We start from the raw sequence: 20,085 nt of genomic DNA on the forward strand, positions 1-20,085 counted from the left end.
AAATAAATAATGGATTTATTGGGAAGGTGTAGGTTATATTACATGGATTTATTAGACTTTTTAAAATGTAGATGTTCCAAAGGTCTGCATCAGTGGCTTGTAGCGTGTGTGGAAACCAGGAGATGCTAAATGTGTTTATGTTAATTAACAGTAAATTACTGTGAGTCCGACAGTTACTGTATTTGGTTGACAATGGAAGCTGGCATCCAGCCAGAACGGGGGGGGGGGGGGGGGGGCAGCTATGCGGTCGAGACCACCAGTGCGCCTCCACTGCCTCCAGAGGCCGCCTGTATGTCTCCCCAGCCTGGTGAGGCCTGTGCCTGCTCCCAGAACCAATTCTCCCTCCAGTCCGGATCTGCCAGAGTCTCCCTCCAGTCCGGAGCTGCCAGAGCCGCCCTCCTGTCCGGAGCTGCCGGAACCGCCCTCCTGTCCGGAGCTGCGCCCGTCAGTCCGGAGCTGCCGGAGTTGACCGTCACTCCGGAGTTGCCGGAATCTCCGCCCCTCACTCCAGAGGCGCCCCTCAGTCCACTGGCACCCTCTGAGGGTCTTCAGTCCGGGGCCCGAGCCGCCGCTGGGGCCCGCTGTCACGCCCTGGCCATAGAGGATTTTATTCTCTATTTTGGTTAGGCCATGGTGTGACTAGGGTGGGCATTCTATATTCTTTTTTCTATGTTTTTGTATTTCTTTGTTTTTGGCCGGGTATGGTTCTCAATCAGGGACAGCTGTCTGTCCTTGTCTCTGACTGAGAACCATACTTAGGTAGCTGGTGCCCACATGGGTTTTGTAGGCAGTTATTTTCTGTTTAGTGTGTTTTGCACCTGACGGAGCTGTTTTGGTTGTTCTTTTGTTGTTTTGGTTATTCAGTGTTCAGTTAAATAAAATAAATGACAAACACGTACCACGCTGCACCTTGGTCTTCACCTTCTTCCACCAACGGCCGTTACACTTTTTGCCTTTATACAGATGACAACTTCTCATTTCTGATCAATTTAAACTGATATTTTGTTTAAAGTATCACCCTTTTTTAAATCCTCCAGAAAAGATAAAAAATATTATGGTTAAGTGCAAATATACTGATTAATAAAAAAACATTCTTTCTGGAGATTTTTTTTTGTTGTATAGTTATTAATGATATTATGAATAGAACATGCAGCTAATGGAAATAAATGGAATGTCTGCTAAATCTAAACTGATTGCAGCATTACCACAAAAATGGAGGAGGCAAGTGGAAGAGGAAGAAGGTAGGGAACTTGTTTGTCTGCCATTTTTTAAGATACAAATTGGCTGAAAATAATTGGCATAAATAGAAAAATATACCAGGTTTTTTGAGGACAAAAGTGTTGACTGCTGCACCATACAGATTGCAAAATAAATGATGTACCAATTCCATGGCACATGGTTTATGAACTGATACAAAAAACAACACTTCGATTCAACACTTCGAGTTTTTCAATTTAAATTATTATTCAAAATTCTTGCCACCAACAGAATGCTACATACAACAATCTCAGCTCTGTAGATTTTTCTATGAAGAGACAGTATCACTACATAATTTATTATGGTATTGCCTCTATGTAGCTTGTTTCTGGTCACAGGTTCAGGAACAGATAAAACATCACAACATTTACTTAAAATGAACCTTACAAATAGCAGTGTTGGGCGATTTGGAAAGCCATAGTCAGTCAATAAATAATACTCATAGGAAAGGTTTTCATCTTTCATCTATGGCTACTATACGATTAGGAAGGTTCAAAATGTATGTAAAACGTCACAGCACAATTGAAAAATATATGGCACATGGAAACCAAACGAGGGTGGTCTATGGTGATGGGTGGGATGGGCTGAGAGTGGCTGAGGGGTGAGATGAAGGAGCTTATGTTCAGTAATGTATTATTGTTATGTGATTGTGGTATATAAAAGTACCATGTATGTCAAATGTGTATATAAAATGTATATGTATGTAACAGAAAAGCTGTAAAAAAATATATTAAAAAAGATGTGTCCTCCAAAGAGGGGGGGTAATAGATGGATTGTTAAAAAATAAATACAAAAATAGAAAGTTGCCACGTCTTCACACTTGCTCACATTCTGGAGGACTTCACGCGCTGGTGGCGGGAGAATTAACCCATTGGCTCGGTTAAATATCAGTAACACAACTTTAATAACCCAGCACCAACAACCCAAACTTGCTCTTTTTACAGAAAACAACCAAACTATTGACCCAATGCCTGCAACTCAGCAATTGGGTCATCCAAACAACCAAGCATTTTTTTTAATGTAACTTCAATTTTAAAGCCATGCTGTCACGTTCTGACCTTTATTTCCTTTGTTTTCTATTTATTTCGTATGGTCAGGGCGTGAGTTGGGTGGGCAGTCTATGTTTGATTTTCTATGATTTGGGATTTCTATGTTTCGGCCTAGTATGGTTCTCAATCAGAGGCAGGTGTCATTAGTTGTCTCTGATTGAGAATCATACTTACGTAGCCTGGGTTGCACTGTTTGTTTGTGGGTGATTGTTCCTGTCTCTGTGTCTGCACCAGATAGGACTGTTTGGGGTTTTTCACATTTCTTGTTTTTGTAGTCAGTTGTTCATGTGTACCTTTACACAGCTGGCCTCAATCTGTATTTTTGCCTTAACTGATTTGATTCTAAAAAGAGATAAGGAACAATACATGATCAAAATGTGCTAGCTACTAGTTTAAATACATGAAATATATAATTGTTAAAGAATGAATGTATGGGCTACATGCATTTGCTTACCTTATCAATGTTGAAGATGATAAACTAATTTATCACTCAAAAAAAAGTGTTATGAGTGAGTGCACCGCAAATATATTTCAAGTGTGTTGTGCAAAAATATGATTGCTAACATGAGCTAGCTAAGCGCTAGCCAGTCAGTGGCACTGACAGATTGAAATTGGTATCAACAAAATGTTTCACTCTCTCATAAAACATGACATTGCTAACTAGTCATAATTTAGCTAATACAATGTTCAAGTTTATTAGCATGTTTAATAAGTTAGACACTCACTGAACAACTTTTGTAGGTAGCTAGCTAGATAGCTTGGTTTCCATTTTTCTAATCCCCATGATTGGTCATCAACTGTTACTGGTCTTGGAACTTGTGTTCACCAGAAACAACTTCTGGTAAACTGTTTTGTAAGGAATCTCTCTCGGAGCTGATGTTATTATTGTGAAATAATTATAATGTTAAGGTAAGATTGGAATTGAGAAAGCTTAGCGACTGGTGTTTTGGGAAACACATGTTACATCTTCGGCCATTGTAGGGAAGATGACTCCTTTAAACACTCATAAACCTAAGTTCCATCGCTATCGGGAAACCTGGCACTGAATGTGAAAACGCCTTGTGCATGTTTACCTTAAGTGTGTGTGTGTGTGGAGTCAAAGTTCAATTCCTTCAAGACACTAGTGAAGTAAGAAAAGGGTTTTAACTAGACATTAAAGATTCAGTCAAAGGTTACCTTGCTTTATGACAAATGGCATACTATGGTGATAGGATATCATCTGTATGTGTTCTATTGTTATACTTACTATGTACTGTTAAGTCTTTTAGTAGACATCCCAGACTTTTACACAGTAAATGCACCAATCCGTCCCCTTTGCTGATTGCAGGCATGGGAGTAATGGAAGGACACAGTCTATCCAAAGGCACACAGGAATTCAAAGACAAGTTCTGGTTCTATAAGCTAAGTACTACAGTCTTGTATGATGTGTAGAATGTGTTTGTTGTTTATGTAACATCCAGTTATTTAGATTGCTTATGTTTATAAGAATTGAGGTCGGGGCGTTCGTATACTTTAGTTTAACTTTACTCAGAAGTATGCTGGCATTACATAGTTCACATATCATATCCCTCCCACCGTCTGGCTGTTGTAAAACATGGAACTGGAATCCCACAGTACAAATACATGGACTGGATTATGGCATAAAGTTCACTACATTACAAATTATACCACTTTATATGTTATATTGTATCTGATGACAGAGAATGTAGAGGGTTGATTTGACTGAGATTGTGACATTTGGAATCCTAGGGTCTGATTGTAACCGTTTGTTTGTTATGTCTAACTATAGGCTGATTGGTGTGGTCTGATTGCCCTAGTACTGAACTCAATACTGGACTCCAAAGAGTTGAATATCAATGTTTCATTCTTGGAACAGTTGTCTCTTGCACACTGCAGGGTGTATAATTTAAATGTGTGTATGATAATATGTGCATTTTTATGTATTGCAGAACTTTTCTGGTGTAATATTCACATAATGGTATCCTACTGGTTAAGATACCAATCTTGCCCTTGACCCGTCATTCAGAGCCCCAGCTGTTTTAAGCCCCACATTTTTGACTTGCCTGATTTGCATGTTATTTTGGCATTAATATGTCACATATCAGTTTGCAAACAATGTAAAAAAATAAATATATATATATATCGTTGAGTTAATAAAGAATACAAGATGGTCTCTTTGTTTTCTTGAGTAAGGCAGCTCCAAAATGCAGTTGTTTCAGCCTAGCTCAGTGCTTTCTGTGGTGTTGGGGCTAGCCACCAGAAAATATAGAGCACTGCGCCGTGTATGGCTCAGTGTTCTGTCGCTCATAGGGACACTACGTCACCGCCAAGTCTTAGGTTAGACCTCAAAAATTCTAGCCCCTTGGGTGCTGCCATAGAGTTAAATTAGAAGTGCCCATCCAAGAAGGCTCAAGGTCATTGGCCACAGATAATATGACGTCAAATCACGTTATATGTACAGTAGCTTTGATTGGACTGATCATGTCAACATCATACTTTCAAAATCTTAGCTAGCGGTCATCATCATGAATCAAGTCGACAATCTACTGGCAAATCCTTGTTAATCCTTGTCATGTGAAGAGAAATAATGAAGATAAATTATAGATAAAACATATCAGTGCTCATTGGCCATTGGATATTACACAACAATTTGGAAATCACAAATTCAACAATGAGTGGCTTGGAAGGAATCAGTGATAGTGGCTGTGTGGTCCAAAATCTGGGATTAAGGCGCTCTTTTCCAAGTTTAAAATGATAAACAATCAACATTGGCCATGCTGTCAATGAAGCATGATTTGTGCCACGCTCAAACAACTGATTTAATATGCCAGGGAGATATGTATACTGTAGCTAAGAAAGTGTATGTTGTGCAGTAAGATGTTAGTAGCCCATGTACCTCACCCTAATAATTTGATATATTTACCCCTCTTAATTTCATCTATTGTTCTGACTTGGTGGTGCACATGTAGCCTATAACCTGTTTTCGAGAAATGTAATCATTGAATATTGTAAGATCTTTCATTGTCTGCTTATATGCCCCATTTATTTATCCTATGGTTCTAACTTGGTGTACAGGGAGAACACTGTAAGAACGGCCCATGTTCTGAATTCTGTCACTGTACATTTCAAAACTGCTAAACAAATAGTCATATAGACTACGTCCGTCCTAGCTCGCTCATTAATGTCTTAAATCGAAATTACGGATTGCCTCTTATCCACTTGTCGTCCCCTTATGCCATAGTTTGTACATCTCAATTGTCATTAAAAGCCACATTTGTTTAAGCAAGTCAACAATATCAGCTATGTTTTTTAAAGACAGTAAATGAGGCTGAATGAACTGTTTCGCTGCCAGACAAGGCTCCGCTGATAACCAGGTGTAACAGTGGTAAGATGTTGGGACTGCTGTTGGGACAGCTTTATGTAGGTCTTAACAGTTTGTGGGCACCGTTTGTCACCGTTATTGTGCAATTCATGTATTGTTTAGTTTTGTGTAGTGGCTTTGCTGGCATGCATTACCCCCCCCCCCCCCCACCAAGATTTACATGTTAAAATCGACACTGAAAAGGATTTACAGAATCAAAAGTTAATGGAGGAATGTGATGTATTTATTACATAGTTGGTCATTTATGGCAAATGTGTTGAAGAATGGAAATGATAGATTATGCACAGTCCGTCTATAATACATATAATTTGATGATCTTGTATTAGCGTAGGCACATGGAAAAGGTTCAAGTTAAATGCTGTAATTAACATTTGAAACATGAATAACATGTCATGTTATTTTTGGGAGAAAATACCAAATTAAAAAAATATATGTGAAGTTGTCGTACCTTCATAATACATTGCACTTCTACTTATATGAATTTGTATGAAAGGGATCAAAGGGTCGATGTGACACAGATTTAAAACCCCACATTTTTGGTATGACTGGGGGTTATAGATTCAGGTATTACAACATTTAATCCATAAACACCCTTGTGTAGTGAGGAATTCCTCCGCCTGTTGACTAAGAATCCTAAGACAACGTTCAACTTCCTTATCCACTAAACTAGTGTATTTCAAACAGGAAGGACCCAAGAAACCTGTGAAATCCTATGCAAGTAGTTTCTCTGATTACTCAATCATTTACTTTTGTCAATGTTCTACTAATCTACGTACACTGTTGTGGGATGGGCAGAATAAATGTAATCAGTAAGAAGGGACAGCAAATTATGTTTCAAGGGTCCTCATGTTCAACTGTGATTATCTTCTCAGACAATGCAATGCTGCTTTATTTTTGTGTTTCACTTGTATTTTTAGGAAATCAAGTGGCTTTATATTTTTTCTAATAATTTTAAAACAGTACATATTAAATAATAGGTGACGGAACTAAATATGCATTAAGAAAGTTATCCTGTGAATGGGTGTTTGAAGGATATGAATTGTTTTGTGGAAAAATGTATCCCACTTTAATGCCTCTTGACTGTAGACTGTCATTCAACTCCCTCAGCTCTAAGGGTGGTTAGTTTCATTATTGAGCAAACATACTTGTTCAAACAGTGACTCGCCAGCTCCAGGCATTGAATAAAAGATGCAGATCGCCCTGGCCATTCACCAACATCCTGCTTTCAAGGATGTATTAATATGGGCATGCTGTCAAGTTGACCATCACGTCTATACCTCTAGGGAAACATGGCGGGAGCAATGAGTGTCACTATATTTCTACCTTTTGTTTTGGTAGCCGTCACTCTAGGTAAGTCAATATTTAAAATCTTCTTCGTAAAACCTATTCCCTTAGAGAATAATTTACCTAAACTGTATGGAGAGCTCCGTTGTGCCTGCAAAATTATGCAAAACAGGGAGGTTATGGTCACACCGTAAAACAACCATGACCAGGAAATATGTATACAGGACATTGTGGTTTCAAGTCAAGTGAAATAGATTTATTTCTGTATATTGCACATAAAAGCAGCTACAAAGTATTAAATAAAAGATCTGAATTTAACCAATGGATTTTCTTACGCCATAGAACATTAGGTCACAAATGAAGAAAGTTGCAGCAAAAACTAAAGGGCCAGTGGTGTGTGTCCAAGCAAATATGAGTTTGGGATGAGTTGAATCGATGGTTGTCTGTTAAAGTCCTGCTCTAGAACTTTGGTAATCACTAAGTATTTTTTTAAACATCTTACCGTTTTAAATCAAATCAAATGTAATTTGTCACATGCGCCGATAACAACAGGTAGACCTTATAATGAAAGGCTTACTTACAAGCCCTTAACCAACAATGCAGTTAAGAAAAATAAGTGTTCAAGTATTTACTCAAATAAACTGAAGTAAAAAACAATACAAAATTGAAAACTAAAAATTAAAGAGGAACAATAAAATAACAGTAGCGAGGCTAGATACAGGGGGTACCGGTACAGAGTCAAGGTGCGGGGGCACAGGCTAGTCAAGGTAATTGAGGAAATATGTACACGTAGGTAGAGGTAAAGTAACTATGCATAGACAATAAATAGAGAGTAGCAGCAGCGTAAAAATGGGGGTCTCCTGAGGGGGAATAGGCATTTTTGTGCCCTCTTTACAACTGTCTTGGTGTGTTTCGACCACGATAGTTTGTTGGTGATGTGGACACCAAGGAACTTGAAGATCTCAACCTTCTCCACTACAGCCCCGTCGATGAGAATGGATGCGTGCTCGGTCCTCCTTTTCCTGTAGTCCACAATCATCTCCTTTGTCTTGATCACGTTGAGAGAGAGGTTGTTATCCTGGCACCACAGGTCTCTGACCTCCTCCCTAAAGTCTGTCTCATCGTTGTCGGTAATCGGGCCTACCATTGTTGTGTTTTCTGCAAACTTAATGATAGTGTTGGAGTTGTGCTTGGCCATGCAGTCATGGGTGAACAGGAAGTACATGAGTGGACTGAGCATGCACCCCTGAGGGGCCCCGTGTTGAGGATCAGTGTGGCAGATGTGTTGTTACCTTCCCTTACCACCTGGGGGGCAGCCCGTCAGCAAGTCCAAGGATCTAGTTGCAGAGGGAGGTGTTTAGTCTCAGGATCCTTAGCTTAGTGATAAGCTTTGAGGGCACTATGGTGTTGAACGCTGAGCTGTAGTCAATGAATAGCATTCTCACATAGGTGTTCCTTTGGTCCAGGTGGGAAAGGGCAGTGTGGAGGGCAATAGAGATTGCATTATCTGTGGACCTGTTGGGGCGGTATGCAAAGAAATATGTCTGGCCCTGCGGCCTTGTGAATGTTGACCTGTTTAAAGGTCTTACTCACATTGGCTACGGAAAGTGTGATCACACAGTCGTCTGGAACAGCTGATGCGCTCATGCATGCTTCAGTGTTGCTTGCCTTGAAGCGAGCATAGAAGTAATTTCACTCATCTGGTAGGCTTGTGTCACTGGGCAGCTCGCGGATGTGCTTCCCTTTATAGTCCGTAATAGTCTGCAAGCCGTGCCACATCCGACGAGCGTCGGAGCCGGTGTAGTACAATTCGATCTTAGTCTTGTATTGACGCTTTGCCTGTCGGAGGACATAGCGGGATTTCTTATAAGCGTCCGGGTTAGAGTCCCGCTCCTTGAAAGCGGCAGCTCTACCCTTTAGCTCCGTGCGGATGTTACCTGTAATCCATGGCTTCTGGTTGGGGTATGTACGTACGGTCACTGTGGGGATGATGTCACTGATGCACTTATTGATGAAGCCAGTGACTGATGTGGTGTACTCCTCAAAGCCATAGTAATTTAGTTTTAGTTTTTGCTTGTAAGCAGGAATCAGGAAGATAGAGTTATGGTCAGATTTGCCAAATGGAGGGCGAGCTTTGTCGCTTCTCTGTGAGTGGAATAAAGGTGGTCTGGAGTTTTTTTTCTCCTCTGGTTGCACATGTAACATGCTGGTAGAAATTATGTAAAACAGATTTACGTTTCCCTGCATCAAAGTCCCCGGGCCACTAGGAGTGCCACCTTTGGATGAGCATTTTCTTGTTTGCTTATACCGCTTGTTGAGTGCGGTCTTAGTGCCAGCATCGGTTTGTGGTGGTAAATAGACAGCTACGAAAAATATTGTTGAAAAATTCCTTGGTAAATAGTGTGGTCTACAGCTTATCATGAGATACTCTACCTCAGGTGAGCAAAACCTTAAGAGCTCCTTAATACTAGATTTCATGGAACACCTGTTATTTACAAATAGACATAGACCGCCACCCTTTGTCTTACTGGAGGCAGCTGTTCTATCTTGCTGATGCACTGAAAACCTAGCCAGTTGTATGTTATACATGTTGTCGTTCAGACATGACTCAGTGAAACATAAGATATTACAGTATTTAATGTCCCGTTGGTAGGATAGTCTTGATCGGACCTCATCCATTTTATTATCCAATGATTGCATGTTGGCTAATAGGACTGATGGTAGAGTCGGATTACTCACTCGCCGTCGGATCCTTACAAGGCACCCCGACATCTCCGTCTCTTCTTCAATGCAAATGACGGGGATATTACTTTCATTATATGCAAATGTGAAGTGTTGTTTTTCATTAGATAAACAGAAGGGAACTAGACTTTTCCACATTACATTTCTTTTTGACACCCCAGATCGACCAAGTACAGAACCAAATGTTGCTTGTGCGCTGGCCAGTAACAGTCTATCACGAGAGACTACCCGAAAGCATACCAGGTTTTGTCTCAATGTGTTTAACAACAAAAAAATTGTCTCAAAACATTGAACTCCGATACAGATTTGTTAACAGGGATGAGCCAGTTGCAGAGCATAACTAAATATGATAAATATATGTATGCATGCCTAGTTTGTAAATGTGAAATGATTCAATAAAAACAATCTTTTAATGCAGGGTCCACTGGAGCCCCAAACTTGTCTTCATTGAAGGATACCAACAAGACTACCCCAACATTGTCTGTCATCACCACAACGGTCCCTGCCTCAAAAGCCAGTGAAACAAGTCTCAAAGTCAGTGAAACACCTGATTCAGCACCTACTGGTAACACTGAAGTCCCATTGGAATCATCACCGACATCTGAGCCTTCCCAATCCTCTCAGACACTGACTCCATCACAAGCATCCGATGGTAGCACCACCTCTACAGGTTTTACAGCGGACACTTCTACAAATCAGACCCCAACTGGAACAACTTCTCATGACTCCACATCCTCAAACTTCTCGTCAACTTTGTCACCAAACTCTGATCTTACCACAGGGAACATGAGCTCAAGCACAGGTGTGTGTTTCAGATTCAAATAGTATATTATTGAATTCATCAAATGAATCCCTGCAGACAGTGAGTCTTAGCGGTAAAGCTGTTACCAATGGGCACCTAGGTTCTATTATAATTACGTTTTCAAGATAACAGCATTTTCATGTTTTGTAAATGCCACAGAATTAATCAATACAGTTGCCGACTTTTAAGACAACTGATTCATATATTTGCGTAACTATACTTTTTCACTGTAATTTATTCTTTAGCTTTACAAAGTGATGAGAGCCATGACTTATCAAGGAGTCCGGGTCTTGTAGCAGTCCTATGCATATTTTGCATCTGTCTGGGTCTTCTACTGGCTGTTGGGATTGCAAAGTTCATTAATTCCAGAGGTTCAAAGTTTGAGAGGCTCGAAGATGTGCCAATGGTGAGTACATTTTTCTGTGAGGATAGCATACGACAGATATTGCATGCAAAAGAGCTTTCCGTTGAATGTACAGGACATTCAGATATGGAAGTGAAGAAATGCTGTGTAACGCACAGGAAACCAAACCAAAATGGATGTTAACATATGAGAATTAGGAGAATTTATCAGATAAATTAAATTGACTTTTAATTATATGCAAAGATGATTTCCTTTTCTATATGTTGTGCTTTAAGCATTTTTTTATGCTCCAGTCCTTTTTCTCTCTCATACAATGTGTTCAAAAGGTAGAAATCGTTTTTTTAAAACTCCTTTTTATTCCCGTTTTCAGGGCAAGATGAATGAAGAGTCTCCATTTGCCCGTTATCCAACAAAACAATTCTGAAAGATAACACATCATGAGACAAAGCCATTGACCCAGAACTGATAGAATGTAAATCAGTCTTTTGTTTGGGTTCAGATGGTGCCGTTCATGACATGTCATCCACCATCATGTTTTTTTCCTGTCTTTGTTTGTTTTGTCTGGCTGCTGGCAAGTGACAAATGTTTGAAAGAAATCAGTATAGCCCAAGGGCTACAATCAACCCTGTGATGTAGCACGGAATATCTACTCTGAGGTTGGTCAGCAGCATACTAAAGTTGATCATTGGCCCAAGGTGAAGTACTATTCATTCACAGATGGATGGCGTCAAGAACCATAATGTAGAAGATGCACAGACAATGGCTGCGCTTACACAGGCAGCCCAATTCTGCTCTTTTGTCCAATTATTGCAAAAAGATCAGATCTGATTTGTCAAAAGCCAAATTATTGGCAAATGTACAGAATTGGGTTATCTGGAATTCTATGTCTGGTAGAAATGTGTTTGGATAAGGAAAGTTTCCTCTCATAACCTCTACAAGACAGCATGTTAAATAAAACAACATTTAAATTGACTCAAACTAGGGGTCATGGCCAGATTAGAAAATGGGGTCCTGAGAGAAACTCCAAAATGTTTATTGCATATTGTTTATTGCTTATTGCCAGATGATCTTCTGAACTTCCCAATACCTTTTTGATGCATTTCAGTCACTTCAAACCATACTTCCATCAGATTTGAATAATGTCAAAAGTACTGTCCAACTGATTTGTAATAGACTGTCATAGCTCCAATTTAAAAAGTAAACATTGGCTGTTGATTACATCACCTTTTTTTTTTTTTATCTAATGGGGTTAGCAGCCTAAAAAGTTTGGGAAACCATACTCTACCCGCTGTTGGTTCTTTTGACCTTAGGAATGCCAGACAATATATCCGCAGGAAAGTATACTCCAATAAAGTTACCAAAGCACTGGTAGTGTGTTCCGATTTCTATCACCTGAAGCATGCACCGAACTATGTAAACGCGTGCAAGAGTTTGGCAAGTATCATGCCTGTATTTGCGACTTGTGGCATGCTTCAAGTGATTATAGAATACTTAACGCTCTACCAGCGCTTTGAAACGTTTATTTAATTATACTTCACTGTGGATGTCTCACAGTCCTACCTGCAAAAAGACCACCCGCATGGACAACCGGTAAAGTATTTTAAAATAAACCGTTTACTCCAAACAGAAGACGCAAACGATAGTTTCTATTGGACAATTCGGGTATTCGTTTCGTTCCTTTTGCAGTTTGCTTCCGTTTTGTTTTAAATGGCAAACGGTTTCTATAATGAATACGCCCCCGTGTAAATGCAGCCAATGTGTCAGGTATCATTAGAAATAAAGCTTCTCCAAATTCTCTGCCTAATTTTTGTATGGTTTGAATTATGTTTTCTGTTCTCCAGACGTGTTATATATATATATATATATATATATATATATTTAGGGGTAGGGTTATATAAATTGTTATTCTAAGACACATTTTTTTATGTGACCCACAAACAGCTAGTCAATAGCACAATTTGTGTTTGTTTACCTGTGTTAACTAAAGTAATGCTATGACAACAACCGGGAAAATTGACAATAATATAGGTCGCTTTCTCAATAAACTCCAGGCTTGTTGTCATTGACAAGACGGTGAAGTTAGAGCGAAAAAAACTATTTAGCTGCTCACTGTTCAGCTTCCCATAATTTGACTGAACTGCGTGTCCTGCTCCGTTGCACGCTAACATTGTTTACAGCCACAAACATTTCCTGGCATGTGACTGAACGCGGTTCGCAACGAAAGCAGCACGGACAGAGTTTCAAGTCTAAAAAGCAATAATAAAAAAAGTACGGTGATAAAGACAACGAACTTCAATGAAGAAACAGAACTACATTTTCCTTCATAAGCTGCAGTTGTTGGTGTCTTTCTTATCTGAAATACAAAAGTCGACCAAAGGTAGGAAAGTGAAACTTTTCAAATAACGTTACGTGTTTGACTTTTAAACAGGAACACGACATTTCGACAGACAGTGAAATGTGGGATTTACATTTGTCAAGGAATTAAATAAAGTATGTTTTGATTGTAATTGGCTATAGCCTACAAATGCAGGGGGAATAACTCAATAATGGCTCTCTTAAACTCTTTTAATTTCCAAAATGTGTCTTCCACTAACTGGAAATCTTAAAGTTGAGCCTACGTGCCTTACTCAATTCTGGCAGGTGTGTCATTTGTGTCTTGTCTTTATCCAGTTTATACAGGGTTGGGAAGGTTACTTTCTGAACGCAATCCATTTGTTACTAGTTACCTGTCCAAAATTGTAATCCCTTGTGGAAAAAGTCCCCAAATGTCATACTTTAGTAAAAGTAAAGATACCTTAATAGAAAATGACTCAAGTAAAAGTGAAATTCACCCAGTAAAATACTACTTGAGTAAATGTCTAAAAGTGTTTGGTTTTAAATCTACTTAAGTATCAAAATTAAAATGTAGTATAAAATGTAAAAGTATTATTATTTCATATTCCTTAAATTAAGCAAACCAGATGGCACAGTTGTCTTGTTTTTATTTATTTATGGATAGCCTGGGGCACACTCCAACACTCAGACATAATTTACAAATGAAGCATTTGTGTTTATTGAGTCCGGCAGATCAGAGGCAGTAGGGATGACATCTTGATAAGTGTGTGAATTTCACAATTTCTGTCCTGCTAAGCATTCAAATTGTAACAAGTACTTTTGGGTGGCAGAGAAAATGTTAGGAGTAAAAAGTACATTATTTTCTTTAGGAATGTAGTGGAGTAAAAGTGAACGTTGTCAACAATATAAATAGTAAAGTACAGATACCCCAAAAACTACTTAAGTAGTATTTTAAAGTATGTTTACTTAAGTATTTTGCGCCACTGGTAATCAGTGAAGTAAATGTTGGATTACCCAAACTCAGTAACGTAATCAGATTACTTTCAGTTACTTGTGGATTAATTTATTCTTAAGGCATTAGAAGAAGACAAAGGATCCATCAGACACATTTGGTGTGTCATCATAGTGGTCCCTGACTTGTGGTCAGACTCGCTCAGGTGGACCATACTTAAACTTGTGCTTTTTTTCAGTGTCTAATTGAATATCATTGAGAGAACTGAAAGGTGTCATAATGTGTTTTTTAGCAAACATCCTTTCTGAATTTAAACAAAATCATCTAGTTTGTCAAAAGTATCTGTAATCTGATTACAATATTTTTGCTGGTAATTTAACTGATTTACAGTTCATTTTCATGTAATCAGAATACTCCCCAAACTTGTTTGTCAATATTCTCTTGGTATTTTAATAGGGTTGTAATATAGACCTATCTATTGGTCCAATAATTGTATTTTTATTTCTAGGTCATCTTGTTCTATTATTTATGTAGCCTACATGGTGTAGGCCTAGCTAGAAATGAATTAGGCATCAGTGTAACTGATCATATATTAATTGTAGCTTGTGAATTGAAAGATTTAGATGCACTATTGTAAAGTGGCTGTTCCACTGGATGTCTTAAGGTGAACGCACCAATTTGTAAGTCGCTCTGGATAAGAGCGTCTGCTAAATGACTTAAATGTTAAAATGTTAAATGTGAAAATAAACACATTTCGAAATGTGTTGTTCAGGAAACTTCTGAAGATTTTTCTGACATATCCTTTCGTATCTGTTCCTTCATTGTAACTTGGGCCACATTTATTGTTCAGGCTATTCCAATTGACAGATTTTGCTAAGAAGTTCAGAGACTTTAGATTGTGCAAGCATGATTATTATATTTGGCAAAGAAGACTGTTTACATTATGAGTACTGATACTGAACATTCAGACATTTTTATGAACAGCGCTTAATGGCTGTTTGGAAGGCCATCATTACCATATGAATTTAGAATGAATTTCCCAGAAAATATTTATACAATCTTGCCCTCCTCTCTTTATCTTCCCCTCTTCCTGTTCAACTAATTTATCTCTCCGTCCCTCTCTCACACACTCACTCACTCACGCTATCAAACTTACTGCTGATTGAGTATAAATAGAAGGTCCTCAGCCTCTGCTGGAGTTTGCATGCAGTGCCAAGGAACTAAGCTAACAATTGTAAATCTGTATCCCATTCAGACATTCATAGTAGCTCTTCTGCTCGGTCAGTCATGGGTAGGCAGTGTGGGACAGCATGGTCTGTGGTATGACAAAAATGTGTCCCTTCGCATCCTGTACAAACATTTCACATGGGGTCGCATACATATGTAGTTAACAACAATTTACTGTTTCACAGACATAATCCCCCTGTCTGGTCCATATACTGTCAGTATGTTATTGTAGTACCTTTTGAATGGGGAAACGTTTAACAGCTTAGATGGCAGCTTATTATTTGGATCTTTGAGCACTATGTTGACAAGCGCTTTACAAATAAAGTAGATTATTCTTTACAGTAGTAGCCTATACGCAGTACTTAATGATTGTGAGGGGCAGTATCTAGAATGCACAGTGTATGGTAGTCTTCTGATAAAGATTACTTTTTGTGTCCTGTAGATGGGGTACTACTGCTTTTCAACAGATTTTTCCAATTGCCATGGAACAAAATGTGCAATCTGAGCTTGACTGACGCTTAGAAAATATTTACAAAACTGATGCCCAAATATGCAGTGTTTCTAGTTTGGCAGCCTGTGTGACAAGCTGTAAAATGAAGATAAACATTTATTTGGTTTCACCATCATTGGATATGTCAGATTCAGTTTGCATACACTACTTGGCAATTGATGTCAATCACAACAGCAGGCTTTCATTTGATACAGAGATGTAATGTGGGAAAATAAACCACAATATAAATGCACGGTATGACAAAACTGTATTTTACATAACTTGGGTTACTTACGGTGGGATAGTGCAGAGGGCACTGTTTAGGTCCAAGAGGCTTCTAAACAGCTTCTACCCCCAAGCTATAGGACTCCTGGACATCTAATCAAATGGTTACCCAAATGGCTACCCAGACCCCCCCCCCCCCTCTTTTACACCGCTGCTACTCTCTGTTGTTATCATCACTTTAATAACCCTACCTACATGTACATATTACCTCAATCACCTCGACAAACCGGTGCCCCCGCACATTGACTCTTTGCTGGTACCCCCCTGTGTATAGTCTCACTATTGTTATTTTACTGCTGCTCTTTAATGACTTGTTACTTTTATTTCTTATTCATTTATTGCTTTTTTAACTGCATTGTTGGCTAGGTGCTCGTAAGTAAGCATTTCACTAAGGTCTGTTGTACCTGTTGAACCTGTTGTATTCAGTGCATGTGACCAATAAGATTTGATCATTGTTGTTTCAGTGCCAATCTTAGGGTGTTGTGCTTATCTTTTCTTATCACTCTATCTTTCTCAGCCCAAACTTTGATACACATGCATATTTTGCTTAAGGCTAAGTCTATTTGACTTTAAACCTTATTAATAATGGAATTGGCTTGGCTAAGTTAACTTAATTTAACAAACATTTGAATCTATCCTTAGGAGTCATACAGTATCCAAAGAGTGTGAATGCTTGTCCTGCTTCAATTCAATTCAAGACATTTGGGTGTGTTTTTCTGTTCTTATCACCTTCCAAAGGTTTTATAATTTACGTGCTAAAGTTAGCCCTCTTAGGATTCAACGAGCATTACTGCTATGAAACCGTAGTGTGCGTCACTATGCAGAGAACTTCAAGAGGTCCTGTGTGTATTTTTATGACTCTGCACTTAACTATATTATGAGCCTCATTGAAGTGACACAGATGTATGTAATAACTGTCTGTTCTGGTTCATTAACCTCTTTTTCTTGGAGAAAAAGGCCCCCAGTGAGAAATAGGCCCACTATTCACTAGTGTACTTATTCCCTAGAATCCATTGTGAAAGTTTGTTGAACAGAGTAGCTCATCCTGAGCTATTTTGAGGTTCTTGTGGAATAATGATATATTCTGCACTGTTAGAATATGTATTTTCTTCAGCTGTATAAGTAAGATCTCAAAAAATTAGGGTAGAAAAGTGATGACAAGGTATCTCAACCCAACTCTCTGTTTGCCTCCCTCAGCTGCGGTCTTGCCACACCGGGTGAAGGCGTCCCAGAGCTTCTGTGTCAATGTCTTGGCTGTTGGCTGAGGTAATTAAGATTCAAAGCTGTGTTCCCTCCCACCACACCCTCACCACTTCCTTACCTTATCGCCCCAAGAGGTATGGCTGTGACGGTCATGGAATTTTGGAGGATGCTTATTGGTCAGCCAAATGACCAACTCACCAAAATAACCCAGCTAACATTTCCATGTGGGGCCTATATGGTTAATGGAGGGCTGTTTCACGGGCCCCATGAGGGAAACACAACGGGGACCCACAAGGTTTTGTCCTCAGTATCCACATTTGCCCCATGTGGTTGCCATGTTGGGCTTCATAAGTTGCCCTAGTGGTTTACCCAAATGGGTTACAGTGCATTTGGAAATTATTCAGACCCCTAGACTTTTAAAATTTGTTCTTATGTTATAGCCTTATTCTAAAATGGATTCAATTGTTTTTTCCCCTCATCAATCTATATACAATACCCCATAATGATAAAGCAAAAAAGTAAATATCACATTTACATAAGTAGTAGACCCTTTACTCAGTACTTTGTTGAAGCACACTAGGCAGCGATTACAGCCTTGATTCTTCTTTGGTATGACTAGTGTTGCAAAGGGTCGGAAACTTTCCGGTAAATTTACAGAATTGTTCCGGAAATTTTCCATGGGAAATTAAGCCCGGGAATTTTGCTTAAATTCATTTTAAAAAGTAAGCTAATAACAGTGAACCTTTTTTGTGGGATACTCATAAGGAAATTCTAGGTCTTGTGGCATATTTTGGTTAAACTATCTCCAATTGCATGCAAGGTGCATTCTTCCATCACATGAACAGCTGAGTCTCAAGATCTTGCACACTAATGAGATGCTATTGAGCCCACACTACTACACTGTCTGAGCCAAGGACTACATGCTTTCTGGTAAGTTTTGATTACAATACTGGGTGGGGTGAATATATTGTATATGACACATGATTTTTAGTTATTTAGTAAATAATTGGCAGTCGCCAATGACCTTGAACCTCAGAAGGTATTTGCACTGGTGACAGACAATACTTAGAACATGAAGGCTGCTTGGTCTAAAGTGGAGGAGTCCTACCCTCACATCACACCCATTGACTGTGCTGCTCATGCATTGAATCTGCTCTTCAAGGACATCATGGCACTGAAAACAATGGATACACTCTACAAGAGAGAAATTAAATTCTGAAATACATCAAAAAGCGTGAATACTTCTGCCTGAAGACCATACACGCCACAGGGTACATGTTGAACCCCAAGTATGCTGGCAAGAGCATCCTGTCTGGTGCAGAGATCAACAAGGCCTATGGTGTCATCACTACCATGTCTCACTACCTTGGCCTGGATGAGCGCAATGTTCTTGGCAGTCTGGCGAAGTACACTTCCAAGCAAGGGCTTTGAGATGGAAATGCAATATGGTAGTCGTGCCAACATATCTCATCAGCCACCTGGTGGACGGGACTTTGTGTATCTGAGGCTCTCACCTGATGCCTCCATCATCCTCCAAATCACACCAGCATCCTCCTCAGAGTGCAACTGGTCCTTGTTTTGGAACACACACACCAAAGCACGCAACAAACTGACCAATACAAGGGTTGAAAAATTGGTGGCCATCTGGGCAAATTTGAGTATTTTTTCACCAGGCAACGAGTCATCCTCAACGAGGTTGGAAAGTGACAGTGAATATGAGGCCCAGAGTATGATGTTCAAGAGGTGGACATTGAGGTGGTCCAGAGAGAAGAAATGGAAGCCTGAGAGGAAGACCACCAAAGCCTTAGTTTCTAGACCATCATTTTACAGATGTATGTTGAAAACGGTTTTGGGAGATGTGATGGATCATTGGGGATCATTCGATATTCACTTTCTTTTTGTTCAGTGAAATCATCCCAGCTGAAGAGTCAACTAATTTAACTAAATTGGAAGGATTGAATCATTTGTAAATAAAGCCTACTTATGATAAGGTAAGAGGTTTATGTTTCAGTCTCCGTATGATATGGTAAATATATCCAATGCAAAAAAACATCTACATTTAAATGGTATTAATATTAGTTTGCATATATTCCAGTTAATTCCCATATATTCCCACAGAAAGTTTCCACCTCTGAATATTACTCAATGTGCAACCTTAGGTACGACGCTACAAGCGTGCCCACCTATATTTGGGGAGTTCCTCCCATTCTTCTCTGCAGATCCTCTCAAGGATTGGATGGGGAGCGTCGCTGCATAGCAATTTTCAGGTCTCTCCAGAGATGTTAGATCGGGTTCAGGCCTGAGCTCTTGCTGGGCCACTTAAGGACATTCAGAGACTTGTCCCAAAGCCACTCCTGCATTTTCTTGGCTGTGTGCTTAAGGTCATTGTCCCGTTGGAAGGTGAACCTTCGCACCAGTCTGAGGTCCTGAGAGCTCTGGGGCACGTTTTCATCAATGATCCCTCTGTACTTTGCTCCATTCATCTCTCCCTCGAACTTGACTAGTCTTGCATTTCCTGCCGCTGAAACAAATCCCCACAGCATGATGTTGCCACCACCATGCTTCACAGTAGGGATGGTACCAGGTTTCCTCCAGACGTGACACTTGGCATTCAGGGCAAAGAGTTCGATCTTGGTTTCATCAGACCAGAGAATATTGTTTCTCATGGTCAGAGTCCTTTAGGTGCTTTTTGGCAAACTCCAAGCGGGCTGTCA

The 20,085-nt window shown here is 39.5% G+C and overlaps 1 protein-coding gene across 1 annotated transcript in view; it reads left to right on the forward strand.

The window, feature by feature from the left end:
• Positions 1-6,877: 6,877 nt before the first annotated feature.
• LOC115108179 (3',5'-cyclic-AMP phosphodiesterase 4D-like) overlaps positions 6,878-20,085 on the forward strand; it is a 182,488-nt gene continuing 169,280 nt past the window's right edge. The window contains exons 1-5 of the mRNA XM_029632231.2: positions 6,878-7,038; positions 10,133-10,516; positions 10,762-10,922; positions 11,251-13,257; positions 17,366-17,434. Of these exons, the coding sequence (XP_029488091.1) occupies positions 17,414-17,434 (21 nt within the window). The 5' untranslated portion in view covers positions 6,878-7,038; positions 10,133-10,516; positions 10,762-10,922; positions 11,251-13,257; positions 17,366-17,413. The remainder of the gene's footprint in view (positions 7,039-10,132; positions 10,517-10,761; positions 10,923-11,250; positions 13,258-17,365; positions 17,435-20,085) is intronic.

Source organism: Oncorhynchus nerka, linkage group LG24, assembly GCF_034236695.1.
Source record: "Oncorhynchus nerka isolate Pitt River linkage group LG24, Oner_Uvic_2.0, whole genome shotgun sequence".
Taxonomy (NCBI): domain Eukaryota; kingdom Metazoa; phylum Chordata; class Actinopteri; order Salmoniformes; family Salmonidae; genus Oncorhynchus; species Oncorhynchus nerka.